Source organism: Pseudopodoces humilis, chromosome 5, assembly GCF_049639895.1.
Source record: "Pseudopodoces humilis isolate 2021_Gansu_Grassland_sample_001 chromosome 5, ASM4963989v1, whole genome shotgun sequence".
Classification (NCBI taxonomy): Eukaryota; Metazoa; Chordata; class Aves; order Passeriformes; family Paridae; genus Pseudopodoces; species Pseudopodoces humilis.
Genome location: NC_142204.1, coordinates 19,915,141 through 19,934,773, shown reverse-complemented (window position 1 = coordinate 19,934,773; position 19,633 = coordinate 19,915,141). Strand labels below are relative to the sequence as shown.

Genomic DNA, 19,633 nt, shown 5'->3' with positions numbered 1-19,633 from the left:
TGCAGGGTTCTATGAAGAGAAATAGTCCAGTGATTAAATAAAACAGAACACCAACAGCAAAGGATTTGACTTACTGTGGAGTCGTGCCTGATCAAAAATGTTTAATTAACACTCTGGGGCTTGTTCAAAGCCACCAGAGACAGTTTGAAACAAAATAAAGTTTTCGTAGCACCACCAAAAACTATGTTGTTAGGGGCATGTTGGAGGTCAGAGAGATTACACTGAGCTTGGAATAAAAAAGTTAAATAAAAAAAAGAGGAAAAAAACCCTTTCTGATCTCATCTGTGTCCACATCACAGAGCATTCCCAGGAAGCCTTCGCTTGACAGCAGACCCTAAAGCAGCTTAGACTGACACAGATCCTCTTGGCTTTCAGTGCTCCCTGTGCCCGAGGGAGATGTAGAGGTGACCTAGAACCAGAACATTTTCAGCATCCAGTCCACATTCAAAGCTTCTTAAGTTCTTCATAAAAAAAATAGGAAATCTTGGATTTATGTAATTACATCATCTCATCCTTGTCGAGAATGCTTTCAAAACTCAGGAGCGATCATAAAATTTGGATCGCTAATGAAAACGCTTTCTGCGCTCTTTGGATGCTGCCAAAAAAGACACAGCCGTTATTGCCAAATGTTGCATTCTTCACAATGTCTAAACAGACGTGCCTCTCCCCTGTACCAGCCTTTAACTGGCTCTGTTAAAATCCACTCCAAACTCACTTACTGGAGAGGGAAAATAGAAGGAAGAAACTTATTCGAGACAACAGTAAACCTGCTTCTTGCTGAAACTCCTCCAGCTCTGATGGAGCTGAGGTAGGGCCACGCTGACATCTCACCCTGTGAGTCACGGCTGTGACTGTGCACGGTGTCACCTACCTCAGCCTCGCTGCCTGTTTGCACCTGCACCTCCCCAGCAGCTCTCACACCACACTCACCTCTTGGGCCAAGGCACCACACTCCCTAAAAACTACCTGGGACACACACAGGCACACATAGCCTTCCAAAAACCATGATTCTGATGAACTGCCTGATCAAACAGGCAAGTGCTGGTGATGCCAGAGCAGTGGGGCTGGAGCCAACAGAGCAAGGCAAAGACAACTGTATGCAGGTGACACACATCAGGTGACATACAGAAAACTAATGTAAGAAATACAGAATGGGTTCCACAAATGAACAGACTCCCTCTTCAAATGCACATCCAATTGTTTTACCCTCGATTTTTTTCACAGCATTTCCCTACACCTTCCACCTGTGACCTCCTGGCAGCCCGGTGCTGTTCATCCTCACCTCCCAGCTGTCACTGTAGTACCTCACACAGGTGAGGAAAGGCAGGAAGATGATTCTGTGGGATGAGTGTTTTCCTCCACTTCAGCTATGCCAATGACTTGATTTTGAAAGCTGTGCCTGTAAGGGTGATTTAAAGGTGTAACTTACAGCTACAGGCACATCTGTAAGCATGTTTCTGAAAACATTCCCTGGATTGGCTTTTCATCACTCTGTTAGCCATAAGCACGTAAGTTCAACACAATGATGCAGCAGCAGCTACAAGTGACTATCTCCCACCAAAGCTGCTGTCCTCTGAAGGCTACCAAATCCTGCCCAACCTCCTTCCCTGAGGGAGGGCAGCACACCCCTACTCACAAATGCTACAACTTCAAACACAGGCAAAGCCATTGCCTTCAAACATCCATCTTTTAACTCCCTAGCAACAATTCTCTTTTGCCCGAATTCTCCATGCTACTCGCACTTTTTTATTTTTACTGAGGTCTCTTCTTATAATGCTTACAAGTACACAAACAGTTTCACCTTCATCTTCAAGTCTTTTAAGCCTCAAAGACTGAAGATTTTCAGTACAATGGTGAATTTTTCACTTGAAGTTAAAAGTATGCAACAAAACCCCACGTTAAAACAAGACGCCTCAGTCTGACACCCAAGCTTGAAACAAAGCGACATTTAGGCTTTGATCCTCAATCCCAACTCACAAGTCAGCTTTGGAAACAGATCCAAAGTTATCACGGACCAATCTCTGAATCAATTTCAAACATGACCCAAATTGTCAGTCTCGCAATTAAGATCCTCTCTGCAGAGATTAACATTGTATAAATTGACATAAATTTAAATTCTCTTTCCTCAAATCTAAAGTTTTACAGCCAGATCACTTTACAAACTTTCCATTTATGGTTTGGCTTCACTAGAAGTCCAAGCTCAAGACTAAGCTCTTGGATGCCACGAAATCTGTCTCTTTCAGACTAATGTAAATCAGGGCTTGCTTTTTTTTTTTTCTGATTATATATGAAGATAAAACAAGATTCTTTTTTTTTTTTACATCAGTGTTGTATCTGTTTTCTCTTCTTGCCTTCCTTCAAGAACTGGCAATGCCCATACTTGGAGCACCGTAATAGTCCCTGGGAAAGCCAAGCAGCACGACTGCTTATGCCATTGCAGTTCTACAGTAAGGATGGAAAGATCAAAATAAAAATACCAAAACAAATCCACTGCCAGTCTTGCTAGAAAAGTCCTGAGAAACTCTCCTATGGCTTCCTGGCCATTTCCAGCACTCTTGGCCACCCTGCCAACTAATTACTTGTGCTTCCCAGTCAGTCCTGTGCACAGGATACCTTCCTCCTCCAGAGGTACTGCTCCTGAATAACATATTTCAGGAAAAGGAAAAGCAGTCAAGCACAAGACAGAAATCACAGCTAAGAATAACCAGTGGTAAAACACAAACCCTAACAATATTAATCAGTAATGCATCATAAAAATGCAAGCATTAGCAGTAGAAAGTGGCATACTAAATTGCTCACAAGAAAAGATTAATATATTCCTGTCATAATGGAATTGAGTGACACATGATTGAGAATTAGGGGAACTTGTCCTTACTGCTGAAGATAAACTGCTCTCACTGTTACTCCCAATTTAATTTGAACTATGTGTTAGCACTGATAACCCAGCCCTAAGGTGGTGACTGTCAGAATGAACAGCACGGCAACACCGCAAAAAAATATTCATTCACAAATTAACTAGGATACATGGAAAAAGGATAAAAATGTAAATTAATAATTGAAATTTTACTTATCAGTTTATTATTCCAACTACGAACTGCAGAATCTGTTGCTAGTTAGGTTGACACTTCTTAGCTGAACCCACGTATGTTTCTTCTGCTCACTCCTTCAGAAGTACAATTCCCTCCCTCCAGAAGAATCTTCTGCGGAGCAAAAGGTAAGAAGCCCCAGTGTGCAGCAGCTCCCTTTTTCCATACAAAAAATGCTTCTCTTGCCTTAACATCAAGCTGCAGGCAATGGCTCAGCATACTTCCTACATGCACCCAGAGGTTCCAGTGGAGTTCTTTATTTCATGAAAGCATTTATTTCAATAATATTAAGTTCAGTAATCTCTTTTTAATTATACTGAAATTCTGACTCAAAAAACCCCCCTACCTGGTGACATACTTCTCCTCAGTACTAATGCCCACTAATGGGAGTATTTGAAAATCCCTCATTTTAAAGCAAGATCTAAAAATCCAATTAGGCATGTGCTTTGATCAGCTTTTGCCTGCTTCACCACCAGCTCCAGCTCAAGAGGCACACCAACGTGAACCATGAGGAATAGCCCAGCATGGAATAGCAGGAAGTAGTTTGCATGCCAGCACCACCGGAGCGAGACAAAAGGGCCAGCAGGCAAAAGAAGAGGAAGCAACAAAAGCCATGACCTTCAATGTTCTTGCATGTCACCAGCCAGCTCTGCCAGGGATCACACACTTGGAAAGCCAGTCCTGCTCCCCAGTAAATACCATGCCAGTTATGTGTATCCATTTAGCAGAAAGTTACTGGTTTTCCTTTGAATAAATATTCCTGGTGAAATAGATCCCCTTAGTAGGGATTGCTCCTCCTACGTTATGCCTTTGCTTTCTGCCCTGAAAGTATCTTCATATTTAACATCCAAAACTTAGAAAGTCAGAGAGGCGAGGTTAACCGTAACCCATTACACAACACATGAAACCCTTACAACCACGGTGGTGAACAACAGGCACAGCAAATTCTTCTCACTGCCTACCACTTGTCTCTGGGCTCCTGTGCAGCACAAGGCCATCTGTGAGGGCTGTCAGAAGAGCTTCTTCAGGAGCTAGTAAGTTCATAGATCATAAAAATAAGCTAGCAAGCCTACTGCCAGGACCCTGAGGGAACCAAGAGATCTCAATTGCCCTAACCAACCTCCCATCACCAGGACCATCCCTTCCTTCCCACCTTGCTTATTCCACTGACATAGTCCAAAGACATGATCATTCAGTAGTAAGCCTGAGGCTTGCTAGGTTGAACTCCCATCTCCGTCACTGCCTGAAGTTATGGGCATACGCTAGGAAGGAGGTTAGTTTTACTGATTTGGCCATTTTACTACAACCTGGTCTCCAAATGTAGCAGATGCCCTACACAAGAACAGTGCTGGGGACGCAGCACATCCCAACACAGATGCCATGAGAGCACGCTGCTCACAGAAGCAGCTCAGCCTAGTGCCCCACAAAGCACTGCCTGTCCCAGGAAGGAGGCCACAGGACCAACTCACCGAGCACAAGCCCACAGTGTTGGTATAAGGCACTTCCAAGATATGCAGGGAAGAACACAAATAGGAAGCTACAGACAGCCCGTGCTTGGTTTACTGTGCTGCAGACATGGGTGTACATATCCTTACTCCAGCAGTAATGCAAGTGTGAGCGTTTCCTCCACCCAAACCTTGGAGGTCCTATGAAGCCTGTACCTGACACAAAGCCATTTCAAAGAAATTGCAGAAGTGAGGTGATAATTGGGGTGATACACAGGCTCACACTTGAGTTTGAATAAATCTGTCAGAATTATCAGTTTTGGTAGCCAGCAATTGTTTTCAGCAGTAATTTGCATTTCTCTTGTGCTGGTGATACCCCCTACCTATGTTGAACTGTATGGGCTCAGAGAAGCTCTGTAACACACACCACTGTTGCCATATCAGGCCCATCAGACTGCTGCCCTCAAGTTCTGGTCTGCACTGTGCCTGCCATAGCGCTGTGCTTCAGCTGAGCCACAGAGGTGGAGCGTGGACTGGCACTGCAGAGGAGCGAGAAGAGAGATAAAAGCAAGGTTGGAACCAACCCCTCCCTCCTGACAACCAGCTGCTTCGGTCCACTTGAACAAGAACTCATTTTTACACCCTCTGTTCTGGACCAAGACCCTTTACAAGAGGTCCTACTCCCACTTTAGCCATGAGTGCAGAAACGTGGGGTTCTCAGATCACTTTCATTTACAGCACAACCCCCTTGCAGCTGCCTCGCGTATGAGAAAGTGAGACACACTTGGGGCACAAGTGCTCAACTTGCAACTTTGACCTCTCAACCTTGAGCTATACTCACAGATTATTGGCACCCTGGGAAGACAAAGCTTCCCTGCTTCCTGGGGTCAGCCTCTTCTCCCTAAGGACCAACTTAAAACAGACAAAGAAAGAAGCAATTAAATAAAATCCCAGTCTTATTCCCTGAACCTGACGTTTTCACTTGTTAGAAAACTGCAAACCCATTTGCCAAAGGGCACAGGAACAGATGGGAACTGAAAGGGCTATTACATAAATTAAGCATGTAAACACTGGTTGTCTGCTCAAAACCCAGCTCCTGTAATTTCCATGTGTGCAGTATTTGATGTGGCCATAGCACCATTCCCACATGCCCTCACTTGAGGAAAATGGATGCACATTTTTCCAGTTTGCTACATAACTATGCTGTGCTTAAAACTGCCTTGAGCTAGAAAACATGACAAACATGACAGAACCCTGCTATTTCCAGCAAGGGAGTCAAATGAGAAAAAAAGACACCACACGTATTTTTAGGCTATAATTGAAATTTTAAAGCGGTCCCTCCCCTGAACATTTGAACAGATGTAGTGTGCAAGTAACCTACTACCAGCCACAACTTGTGGCAGAGCAACATTTTTCATAATTCAATGTAAGATTCATCTGACAGATAAGCAAGAAGCAAACTAACACCAGAACTTCAGGCACAGATATATTTTTTACTATGCTTGTTTGACTGTGAGGGGGACACAAACTTAGAGGTCAGCAAGGGAGAGAAAAGGCAGGAAGAAAAGCATTCCTAGACGCCTTGCAGTGATTGCAAGTCCCATCTCTTCAAAATGCCTCAGTGCAGCTCTTAGTCCTGTGCACTTGTGAGAAACAGTCACACAAGTTCAACAAGATAGATGGGAAATGTTTTGTTTCCAAGGCTGAGGTAAAAATACCCTTTCAAACATGCTCAGTAGCTTCCATTTCCCCTCCTTGCACTGCATGAAGCACTACTTCCAATGCCCCAGAACTTCACAGGAACTGAAAAAGATATTAATTTAGATCTGAGACCTTTCTGAGAAAACACATTAATGAAATGCTGCACCAAGGTTTTCTTTTTCAAGGAATGAACATCAACAATGTCCCACAGGCACCACAGAAAGTGTGGAGGTCTAAAAGGGAAAGATCTGGGAGAGCATCAGCCAGCAGCCGCAGCCCCTTACAGAGACAGCTGATGTTACCTTCCTATTTTGACTTTAAATCTGCAATAAGAGAAGAATGAGCAAAGTGCAGGGACAACATACTTTACAGAGAGGCAATAGTTTAATTTACAGCTATGTTAAATGTTGGTGAGTGAATAAAAAACCAGGATGCATCATGCACATCAGCCTTGATCAACATGTCTTCGCTGACAATAGAAAGGATACAGTTTCATTGTTTGTGCTTTTTTTTTCCTTCCTTATTTTAGTAAACTTAGATTTGCTGGAAAAATCTCTAGCAGAGGTAAAAGAAAATGAAAAGGGAAGAGGCAGGCCTTTTTTTACCTATATTGATCCAGTAAACCTTTCACTGGCAAAAGCTGTCCAAGCACAACATGATCTAGAGTAAGTCAGGCTTGCTATTCCAGAAAACAGGCTTCTAAGCACAGGTGTCGCCTCCACCTCAAGTCTGGCCTCATGGAGGCAACACTTTGCTTTCAACACAGGAACACAGCTTTCAAAAGGAGCTCTCAAAGCTTCATGTATCTGCACCAGGAGCATTTTCCTGTCAGGAGCACTCCCAAGGACACAAGACTGTCCACAACAGCCATCCTCACAAGCAGAGAGCACACCTGGAGCAGGTTGCAGGGGCGTTCCTTGTGCAGAGTGCTGGGAACTGGGTTGTGCCTCATACCTAGTTTGCACTATGGTCTATTCCAAACCTATAGGGGATTGCAAACCTCAGATCATACAAGCTCAAGAAATCCATCCTACCCCTCCAGTTTTATTCCTGAATGTGCCACTAGCCTGGTGGGAAACCATTAAACAAATCCCAGCACACATACCCTTCCTGACCATGCCTCAGTGTCCCCAGCTACAGAGTTAAAAAGAAAGCATGGACCTACTTTGTGGACAATTTTGAAGCCTTCTGATTAAAGTAAGTATTACTGTCCCAGAAGTAGATTTGGACCCAAATTCTTGAAGATTTCCAGAAATGCTGCTCCTAACTTGCTCCCAGTGAAAGCTTTCAACTGCAACAGACAGCAGGAATGCACAGACTCACCATTAACCAATATACAACACACATGGCTTGACATTCAGTAGTGTTTCCAGGCTGAAAAATGCTGAAAAAGTACACCAGGCATAAACCATTCTGGCAAGCTAAGAGTGGCTGAGGTACAATCTGATGACAAGAGATCGCCTCACAGCTGGAATGGGAATGGGAGAATGAAATAAATCTCTTGGTCACATCCCAATGAATGCAGACACAAGCAAAAGGTCTGAAGAGTAACAAAAAAAAAAAAAAAGAAAAAAGCCCCTAAAATGAAGGGGGGAAAAGCCTCTGTAAAGACTGGCAGTCAGAAAAAAGAAAAAAAAACCAGCTAGTTTGGACATACAAGAATTATGGCCTGTTTCCCTTGGTTCCCAGGCACACTGGGGGCAATGGGATGCATTTCTAGCTGCACAAAGAGTTCTCACAGTACTGTGTTACCACACTGGGTATAGCATTCTGGAGATGGATGAGGTTGTAAGGCACTGACATTATACTGATGTATGGACTTCATGCATTACTAATCATTCAGACACAATAGCCCCAAGTATATTTTTGTTTTGCATCCTCTGCCAATATTCTCCTCTCTCTACTCTGGAAGTTTTTAAGAAAAAGTGTTCAGGAAACAGGCACAGAATGGGGAAAGACTCAACAGCAACACTGGCTCTGAGGAGGAGAGAAAGAAAAAAGGAAACAAATAACAAACCACCCAAAAACCACAAGCTGGCTCAAGACAGCCAAATATGAAGACAATTTTAATTAAACCACGTCTGTCTTATATCATCTATTTCAGTTAATTTAGTATCTCAAACGAGTTTTATCTCAAAATAGTTAATAGCTCCAGAAGCCCAAACATTTTCCCAGTTTGTTCTTTAATGTAATTACATTTTTGCTGCCGCACCAGAAATATTAATAGCCTTTTCTGCATGAGACAGAGAAGCTCTACAGCAGGACAAGAAACTTTCAATCCTATTGATGATCTGCATGCTGATGGTTACATACAGTTTATCTGCCAACATAATTTTGACTGAAGCTATTGAAAATAGGCAGCACCCCTCTCAATACTTCAAGCATGCATCTCTATAGGAAAAAAACCCTCACATTCTCTTGACTGTAGAAAGGACAAATAAGTCCTTATTTGACAAGCAAAATGCTTGTCAAAAAGCAGACGAGCAGAGTTATTGTTCTACTGTATATTGCTCTGTAGGAAGACAAAGAGGGACTGCTCTTCATTACAGTACCTTTGATCCAGAATTGAGCTAACCTAGTCAATGGAACTGACCCAGATTTACAGGGGAGAGACAGTTCAGGGCTCCAATCCAAGCCTGCAATCCTATATTTCTACCTCCAAGGGGAATGTATGCCCTTTGTGCAATCCAAAATCCTCTGTTCTAACACAGTAGACCTGACCTAGTACTCACTAACATCAACTGAAAAGCAACCACGGTCTCCTCCAGGCCATCATGCAGACCTCGTGCCATCAACCCACCAGAAGTTCAAACCACCCAGTGAACTCCTTCCAGGAAAGGGGAAAAAAAATAAAGTAAAATTTTATGGCTTGCCCAAAAACAATCCCCCAAACCCAACAGCCTAGTAGGGAGCCATGTTCACCCTATCTGAACTTCCCTAACCTTGCCACAAAGAACGAGCAAGACTGATTTGGGAAGAGAAGGAACGCGGAGAAGAAGAAATTAGATGTCACAGTCCACAGGATTGCCAGTGCCACGGTGGCAGGAACGTTGCACAATGTCCAGCTGACTGATCCTGTACCAATTAATAAAACCAGCCAGTGGGCCATAGCAAGGCCTAGGAGTGCACATGTTCACAGTCACCCTTGCAGTCCATCACTCTCTGGTGTATTGCTCCAATGATTAGCAATTACTTCAACTTCATAATTACGTGCACACATGCACATGCTTAATTCTAAAGATAAATTTCACCATCTGGAAACTCAAATGTATTTTAGAAGTTAATCAAGACCAAAGTACATAATCAAGTCAGGCCTATCAGTTTTGTATTTATGACCCCAACTGACACATTTTATTAATCAGCAAGTGTTTAAAAAGTGTTAAGGACCTCCTCCTCAGTTACTATAAATTCTCTGCTACCACTTCCAACACAGGCTGTAAAAATACAGATTACTAGAAGGACATATTCAGCTCCTGGTACCCACCAGCGTGGGTGCAGAATGTGCTATTCTGTGTCAGGTCACTTCAGATAATACAGACATTTTTGTTCTGCCTGCATACCAATCAGCTTTAATGCACTATAATGCAAATAGTCTTTAAAAGGATTTTAACTACCGAAAGCTCTTTGTTTTAAGACAAAGTACTACAGTAAAGATCATCCATGAGATCCAATTACAGTCACCTTATTAATTATATTTCTACCTTGCCAAATTCAAAAATCCCTATCAGCTATCCAGTTTAAAGTTTTTGATTCCTTTATACAACACTTTATCAGCCAAAAAAGCATGAAAATTACTAGCTACAATGTCATTTATCAAATTAATTCAGAAGGCATTACTCTAAGGGTCCTTTTAACCATCGACAAAATGTATCTTGAATGTCCATGTCTTAAAAATGAATAAAAGGAGGAGGAAAAAAAAAGAATCCCACAGTTCTCTGCTTTTTACAGACTACAATGTGTTCAAGAAGTGGATTGAAACCCAACAAAGCCTTTTATTCCTGGTGGATTTTATATGTGGAGACTCTGCAATTAAAATCTATGTCTCCTACCACTCAGCCAAATAACACAAAAAGACACAATCTTTTGATATTAAGATGACTAAGGAGGGCATCTTTTAGCCTGAGACAATGCTTAAAGTAGCAGCAGTGATTTTTTTTTTTGCAAAGCAATCAGCTTTGCAGATTGAGCACAGCTGAGGATGAGATCCTGCTCTTTTACCTCCTGGAGAAGAGAGAGAAAAGGGGGTCTGATTCTGCAAAACCACACATCGATCACTTTACTCACATCCTTGAAACCAAGGCTGCCTCTCCCCACCAAACGAAGAGCAGACAGCATTTACAGGATGTGAGCATTTCTCACCTGTTTTTGCAGGGTGCAGTCCACCTACCTCCAAGACATGTGCTGGATAGAGTTACCATCTCCCAGACCCCCGGAATCACAGTGCTGTGAGAAATTCTGCTCGATTGCATTGTTTGTATTTTCCATTTCCCCCAGCACCTTCTTTTACGTTTTTTCATAGGAGTGTGAAGCCATCGCAGCAGTGATTGATAGTAATGGAGCAAAGTCATCCCTCAGTGTCTACAGCCTGGCACAAAAAAGATGAAGGCTACCTTGAAGAGGCACTCAATGTTTAAGCTGATACTCTGACAAACTATAAAAAAACCTTGCTCTTCTACAACCTACAAAGAATTAGTAAAATCATTCCTCTCTCAACCTGGATGTTTTCAAACCTGTAAGTTGAGAAAGAGTAGCAAAAATAAGAAACCACACTTACTACTCATTTATTCAATTAGTAATATAACAAAGGCACCTATGTAAAGCCCTTGGCACTTCTGGGATTTCTTTTAATAACAAATAATTTCATACTCTACAGCAGCCTTGTTAGGAGAAAAAGGTTTACACTTCAGAAATCACTGCATTTGGATTACCTGGGCCACCAAGTACAGATTCTGTAGGGGGTGGGAAGATGGATGAGTGCATGTGCACGTTCACACACATTTGTGGGCACTGCCTTCGCCTTTTTCCAGTCAGCATCTTCTATGTGCTCATACTCAGCCTTTTCAATGCACAAATTCAAATTTGTCGGGAAAAAGACATGAAATACTAAGTTTCCAAATCTAGCCTCAGTGTCAGTCAATATGTTCTAATGAACGTTTTCCTTCAAATGTTTCAGTGGTAGCAAATTAATTTTATTTCTTTTTAATAGCATCCTCTTCTGATGCTTGTAACTTAAATGTTAATGCCTCATTCAGGACCTCATCTCTAATGTGTAAAATTAATATGGCCAAAAGGAAAGCTGTCATCTGCTTTCACCGCCAACACTGGGCACAGTGTAAAAAGCAACCCTAAAAAAAAGCATTACTATTTTAAAATAACTTTAAAAATCCTGGATATCTAAATGTTAAATGCATAAGGCAGTGAAATTTCTTTATACAAGGAAGCCTCCCTTGATTCCCATGGACACAAAGCTTCATTGATGCAAAACAACAAATGCTTGTGCTGCACCTACTTATACCGTGCTGTTATCCAAAGTCCTGTTAGCATATCACAGAAAAGAGAGTCCTGTCATCCACTGTGGCTCTCTGAGGCTTGCTGCCACAGAGCTTTTCAATCTCTGAGTTCCTAGAGTGGAACCAGTAAAACACACCAGCTCCCACAGACATGCCTGCAGCTCCCATGTTCTATCTGAGGGTCTCCCCACCAGCCTGCCAGGATCACACATCAGAGAAAGGGCAGAGCAGAGGATGCACACTGCCATGGAATAGCCAGCACCCTCATTCCTTTATGCTTTATGGATCGGTGCTCCTAATCTGTGCACAGGTTGCTTTCCATTAGGTAATTTCTAGTGATGCTACAGGTGTTGTGCGTGCCCCAGAGGACAGTGGGGAGGGAGCTGAAATTTAACATGGGCCATTCATATGGAAACCTACAATTTCAGTTTCACAGAAGGGAATGGATCTATTCCAGACAATTCCCCCAACTCTTCATGAAGGAGCATGTGGAGAGGGCAAGAAAACAAACCACATTCATTGACCAGCATTAAATGAAAAGTGGAAGATGATAGTGTTACACGAGAGAAGCGACCCAGAGTCCAAGTGCATATGTGGTAAAATTTTGATTTATCCGTGAAACCTTTGTTTCAGGTGCCAAACAATGACATGAAAGGGGGGACATGCTGAATCCTCTGCTGATTACATTCACAAAATTGAAATCCAAGAAAATCCCTGTGTCTGGAGGCATTAACTAGAGATAATTAGAAACTGAATTCTTTCACTGGTTTGCAGTAGTCTCTGGCGGTCTCAACTTCTAGTTAAGAGAACGAGGCTTGTGCCAGAAACTCCACTTTTTCACACACAAGCATTCTGCCCATAACAAAAGGATGCTATCTGTAACCTGGGTACTGAAACACAAATAATGAGGAATTAACTGAACTCAGTCAGAATTGCGACTGTAAGGACAAATACCTCATCCACAACAATCCTACATGAATGGGCTACAGGGAACAGGAGCATCCAACAAAACACAAACATGCTTTGAAATGTTATCCTTGTAAGACAGTAGGTGCCCGGTGAAGCTACATAACTCACCACAGACATCTCTTGCTCTTTATCCTGGACATGCCAGGTCTACACAAGTACATAATTCCAGAACCCAATTTCATTCCTTTAGTGTGATGGGGAAACATCTTTTCTTCTCTTTTCATTGATTTCAACTGGGCCCTTCATCCGTGCATCTTATGCTTCACTTTATGTATGTTGACACTTCAACAAGTCACACACAGAACTCAAACGTTTCCCTTGAACAGCACAAACAATCAGAAAGAAAAACCATCAGATTAAAATCATTGTGTCCCCCGTCCTGGTCCTTAACTCCCTCAGAATCAACTTAGAGTTGATACATAATACATATGCATCAGCCCAAAAGGCTTGAGAGGAAAAAACTCTCTAGTGCTAGGATGACATTCACACAAGGGCAACTGCAGCAGCTTTGTCAGGCAGGATTTGATATAGTACATCTGGCAACAGAGTCAAAAAAAATACAGTTGTGCTGGCTTTGGGAAAAGTAACATGAATCTAATTTCTTCCCATTGTCTGAACCACTTCTAGAGTTAATTACATGGTACAGTACAAGATGAACTACCTGCCTCTTCTGAAAAGTAATGGAAACAACTTTAGAATTCAGAAAGATATTCATATTTCTGAATACGAAATAAAAATTAGTTCCACCCAATCAATTGTATAAATTTGTTAATAAAAAGCACTGAGAACTTCTGCTTTATATGCTGTCTTGCTAAGTTCAAAACAAAGTTTCCATGCACGCTGACTTTACCTCTGAAAAAGTCACTTAAGCTAAGTCATGACACTTTACATCTGTGAATAGAGTGTCAGTGCTCTGAAAGTTAGCCTATACTTTCCCAACATTGATACCCAGTAATGAAAAAAAATAAAAGCTTATAGAAACCTAAATGGTAGAAAATGTAATGGTGGACTAATAAATACCCTGATAAGTTAAAATGTAATAGACATGACCACAACATAATTACACAGGTAATTTTTGTGCTTGAACGTATTCAGAGAAAAATTTTTATTTCTTCAGTTCAGCAAGCAGTTGTTGCAAAAACCTACACTCATTTTCACTGCAATAGAAAAAGCTGCTCTTCTAGTAAGATTAATATTCACTAAGCAGGAAGATTTTCACAAGATACAAAGAGCAGTTTAATTCTAAACTTAAAGCAGGTCCCAGACTATCAGTCCCTCTGAGAAGAGTGACCAGAGTAGGTTTGCTCACACTGATGACAGTTCCATAGAAATCCATGAAAAGCTTTTATAGGGACACCAACAAATACATACAGCACACGGCAGGGTTTCTGGGGGATGCATTTCATTAAATGAGGATGCATTTCATTAAATGAGGGCCAGTTTCTTGTGGCTGTCAAATGAACTCCATTTCTCTGTATCCCAAACAGAATAATTTAAAACCAGTATACAGGGTCCATCAAAGGAATGCCACACACCCAACTACCCTGCAGATCTCATTCTCCTTTGTAAGCAAGAGAGAAAGCGAGGATCAATTGCAATATGGGAGACTGCCACATTGATTTTCAAACAGAATCTGCCATCAAAACCAGTGGTGAGCTTGTCTTCAGACATAAGGAAAAATATCTCCTGTGGTCTGAGTTGTTCTGATATTTGAGCAAAGGCAGACATCAGCTCTCAGTCACACCATGCTGCATATGTAACTGAGATGATCCTGGACGTGAGGCAAATCCGACCTAACCTTTGAGATGCAACCTTTGTTAGCATCCAGAGGAGAGCAGTACAAGTCTAAAACAGGAGATGGAAAATGGAGAAAAAAAAAAAATGCAAGTAGGAGGGGTGGGAAAAGAATCAGGTTTAGAGTAAGTTAGTTTCATAAACCTGTCTGAGGTAAGATAAAGATAGTATTAATTATCCTGCCTCTGTGAGGAATTTTACACCTTGAGGGATCCTAACACACCGCCAGTGTGGCCCCCCAGCCCGGCAGAGCAGCTCCTGCCTCCACTGGGTGACTCACAGTCCCCTGCTTGCTGCAGCTGGGAAGCCTACAGAACAAAGCAAACACATCTGTGGAAGTGTAGGCAGGCTAAAGACTAGTGAACAAACTGATTTCACGGGAAATGCAGCAGATAAAACTATGATGGGCTGTCACATAAAACCCCAAGACTGCCCTATTTCACGCAGACAGAAGTTCCAGGGGCATGGAGCAATAATCAGCTTGCACTCAGTTATCTAGATAGCACATGGCAGGAGAGTGAAGGGGAAAAATATTTTGAGCAAAAGAGACAGGGAAAATCAGCTATATATTGCTGTATCTCCAGCTAGCAAACACTGCAGCATATTTTTCTTCAGAAAAGTCTAGACAGGCAATGGGAAAGTACACTGAAATCCCCATTACCACTTCCCTCAAGAGCTAACGTAGTCCCAGATAAGCTACAACAGCTTATCATCTCCAAAGTTTTCTTTACAGTGGTCCTGAGCACTGGAGGGCTGGACAATATACCTTCCCTCAACAACTGGCTGGGGAACCTAACTTGGGAGGGTGGGTTCCCAGCTCTTAGGCAACCTCTGGCAAAACTCAGACAATGCAAAGGTGCAATAACCAAACCACATTTACAGCTGGCTTCCCAACAGAGAATGGGTACACAGCCAAAAAGAGAAAAAAGAGTAAAAAACAGCGGATTTCCTTCCAGTTTGAATGTGTTTGTACTTGATACAGCACAAGGGATATATCATACTCTCTTGCAAAGATAAGGCTAAACTCATCTTCCCAGCTTCAGGCATTGGGTGTGTTTGTACTGTTTGGGTTTTTCACTTGTCTGTTTTTAAAAAAGGCTACTGTTAACTATGTTAATAAAACTAAATTTTATTTTATTTTTTTATTTTCTTAATTTCTTATCCCAAAGGGGAAAAAAAAAAAAGAAGCTATCAGCAGAAATTTGTGTCTCACTTCTAACAAGAGTTTCATATTCAGATCTCCTAAAATGGAAAACCTTCTCTAACAGATAAAGATTTATCTTAACCCAGGGGGGTTGGACTCATCATCTGGTCGCCTTCTAGCATCTTTCACCTTTACTTTCATCTGAAACTGATGAGAAAGCTTTGTAAGCAGCCTCCTGAAACTCACAGAGAACTCTGGGGCTCAAGAAACATACAGTAAGGTCCTCATTGAGGACTTATCTGAACACCTTATTTTCTCTCCAAAAGGCTTGGGTGGGAATTTTTCATCTAATTCTGATTGCAAGGTGCCTCTGCTAGAGAGCATGGTAAGCTACCATGGCAAGCCAGAGACAAGAGACAGCTCCCTCCTGCAGCCATCCAAAGACATGCTTCAGTGGAGACCAGCGAAAATTCTGAACACCCTCCAACAGCAAAAAGGACATTATCCAAGATTTTGAAAGCTTTTAATACCTCCAGTCCTGACACACACTCTGGCCAGGATCCGGCTGAATTCTGACAATCAAAAAGGGTTACGAGCCCATCTTACAAAAAAGACTTAATTCCTAAAAATGACCCACTACCCAATGTATATCATATTGACAGGTCTACCACCTCCCTCTCTCCTGACCCTTCAAGGATTCTACATTCATCTAGCACTTGCACTACCAGGATGGTAACACGTACAATGGTATAACAGATACCTGGGAGAGCAGCTGTCTGAGCCTCACAAAGCATATGTAACCCAAATGGGGACATTCTGTACAGGACTAGAGTAGGGCTTGAGAGCTTCCCAGCAGTTTCCACTATGGAAACAGCCCATTAAAAAATATAAAAAAATCAGAATCAGTTATGATCAAAAAGGCACAATAAAGGTTGTGATCTATTTACTTCCAGATCTACTCCACTCACACTAACAACCTAAATATGTGTCACACAGAAAATGGGTGCACATTAACCTCCGGGTGATTTCACAGCATCGCATTCTCTCCTCGGAGTTTGTGCTAAATCCTTTGAACTGTACTAAAATCTCAGCCTATTTATAGCCTCACAATGCAATGATTATCAAACCATAATCTCCAACAGTTAACTATAGAGCATATTGAGAATTCTTAAAAGAAGATTTTTCTACATTCAGAAATTCACAGAAGAATATTCAGCGTAATCTCTCACCTACTGCATGCTAAGTTTGTGTTCCAGCAATATAATTCATCTGAAACAAGAGGAAATAATAAGTCTTGGCCAAATTTTCTGAATATGTATGCAAAGCATATTATCTGTGGAACTCCACCAATTAAAATATCACACTTTATTAAATTGGTGAAGATATGTTACAACCCATAATCCTGCATGGTGCCTTAAAGACAAGAAATAAAGTCTTCTCCAGGTCTGCTAAGGACTGAGCAGTCCTTGTAAAACTAGTAAGCATGGGGCAGACATAGCAGGAAAGAGAATAAATATGCTAATTTTTACAAGAAGTTGGCAGGCATTAACACAGATGGGCACCATACAAGAACACATTCATCAAGCAAATTATACCAACTCTGGAGGAGCAGGCAGCTGATAGAAAAACACCAAACAGGACTTGGCTTCACCACAGAATCTAATGATTCCTAATTCTATCAATGCACCAAGCCTCAACCATTTGATGAAAAACTCTCCAGAAACTTTAAGGAAAAAACACTTCTCATAGACTCATTTAGGTTGGAAACGACCTCCGAGTCCAACCACTAACCCAGCACTGCCAAGTCCACCACTAAACTACGTCTCTAAGTGCCACATAGACATATGGCAACTATGGAAGCCACAAACAGGAAAAGAAAGAGTCAATTTGAATAGATCCTTTTTCTTTTTACTAGACTGCAATTCCCTTATCAGCTACAGCTATATGCCTGTAGCCAGGACGCTTGAGAGCTGGCAGTAGACAATAACAGGTATGGCTGGGAAGACTTGCCTGCTGAGGAGTGTGGCCAGTCTGCCAGCTACAGCTGTTGGCCACAGCTGTATCACTCCCTCTTACCAGCCTTCCTCCTCTGCTCAGCGTCAGATCACTCCAGAAAGATACTGCAAGTGCAATTCCCACGTCTTTTCTCAGGCAGAAAGGGGAAAAAGTAAGACAGCCAGATCAAAGTGATTTTTTAATTTTTTTTTTTTGCCACGTTGGACAAATTTCACCAAGCATTACAAAACATCCATGAGGGGTCCGTGCACACAGCTGACACCACATGGAATTTCCACAGCCCAATCCCACCTTTGTGTCAATCACGAGCTGATCTACGTGGGACTTCTCTGGGAGCCAGCATCTGCTGCCCCCGGTACAGCTCCATCCCTAGGCTAAGGAAAACCGAAAAGCTGAAGTCGGATTACGTAGGTACCCGGGAGCGTGGACCCGAGGTGATCCCCGCAGCCCTGCACGGCGCTCCGCAGCCTGCGTCCCTGCCCGTGCCCAGCCAGAGGCTCCATCCGGAGCTCCTCGGCCGCCCGAACACGGCGGGACCGGGCAGCAGCGCCGCGGGCAGGGATGGCCGGGGCCGGGCAGCCGCCCCCGCCGCTCCGGACAACTCAGGCGAGCCGGCGCGGAACTGCCTTTGCTGCCCTTGCTCGGCCGCGGTGTCCCTGACGCTTCCGAAAACGAAAAGCTGGGAAGACGAAGGCCCGCGACCCCTGACGGGAGAGGGGACCTGGGGTCCCGCTCGCAGCCGGGGTGACCCGCGGGGACCGGGCAGCTCCCGGCGCCGCTCAGCCACGACGCGCTATTCAGGCGCTATCGTCTCCCGTCCCCCTTCACCAAACCCACGATATAAAGCGGAAAAGAAAAAAAATCTTAAACAAACCAACTTTCCTCCCTCCCGCGCGAAGTTTCCTGCGGGGGGCGAGGCGACCTTCCCGTGGCCGCCGCGGGCGCTGCGCCCGCCGCCGCCGGGCCCCGCGCCTGCGGCAGCGGCGCCGGGAGCCGAGAGCCGGGGCCGGCGCCAGCCAGCGAGGGCTCCCGAGGCGCCCGCCACCTGCGCCGGTGGGGAGCGGGGCGGGCGCTGCCCTCCGCGGACCCGGTGGTGCCGGTGATGCCGGTGCGGTTGCGATGCCCTACCTGGGTGCAACATACTTTGGAAATAGAAGATGACGAGGATGAAGGAGCCCACGGAAGTGACCAGGACCATCCTGCACACCCGGTTCATCCTCATTACTTCCAGCACCGCCGGCTTCATGGCGTTGTCCGGCGGCGCAGAGAGGGCGGCGGAGCGCGCAGGGCTGGCGCTGGGAACCGCTCCGCGCCCGCCCCGCGCCGAGGAGCCGCCGCCGGAGGATGCCCGGGCGCCCGCGCCCCGCGCCGGGGGGCGTTAATGCCGCGCTGGGCGTGACCACGCCGCGCGCCAGGCGGAGGGGCGCTCTGCGCGCGCGGGGGGGAGGCGGGCCAGGCGGGGAGCCGGGGCGGAGCGCGCCCCCCCCCTCGCCAAGGGCAGAGATGGGCCCGCCCGGCGGCGGCGGCGGGCGGGGACGAGCCGGGCGGCCCCGGGGGGCTTCGGGGCCGCGCCCTTCCCCCTCAGAGCCCCGGGGGCGCCCGGCGGCCGCCGTCCGCGCAACCCCGCTGCCCGTGAACTTGACCACCTTTGGGTCCAGCAGCCGCCGGCGGGCAGGAGCATCCGCCCCTGCTTGGCTCTGCCCGCGCTCCGTTTGTGGAGAGGAATTATCTCCCACTCAGTGGTGCCTGTCGCTGCGCTAACCCTAAATGTCTCCCTGCAGGTCTCCCCTGGCTCCGCAGGTCATGTTACAGCCGGTCCTTGCCGTCGCGCTGTCCCGGCCGGGAGCTGTTCATTTTATCAGCGGTGCAAACACCAACTTCAGGCGCACGGAACCATCCCCAGGGCAAACAGTGCCACCTGGCCTGACAGAAATGAAAGGGGCTTCTTCTGTTTTCAAACCCGAGATT

At 44.4% G+C, this 19,633-nt stretch overlaps 1 protein-coding gene across 2 annotated transcripts in view; it reads right to left on the bottom strand.

Moving 5' to 3' along the window:
* The window catches only part of CHST11 (carbohydrate sulfotransferase 11), a 157,724-nt gene extending 138,704 nt beyond the window's left edge, over positions 1-19,020 (bottom strand). Inside the window, exon 1 of one of the 2 annotated variants that reach the window (XM_005527866.3) lies at positions 18,794-19,020. In XM_005527866.3, the coding sequence (XP_005527923.1) occupies positions 18,794-18,911 (118 nt within the window). In that variant the 5' untranslated portion in view covers positions 18,912-19,020. The remainder of the gene's footprint in view (positions 1-18,793) is intronic. The other variant, XM_088055802.1, reaches the window with a different exon arrangement.
* Positions 19,021-19,633: the final 613 nt, after the last annotated feature.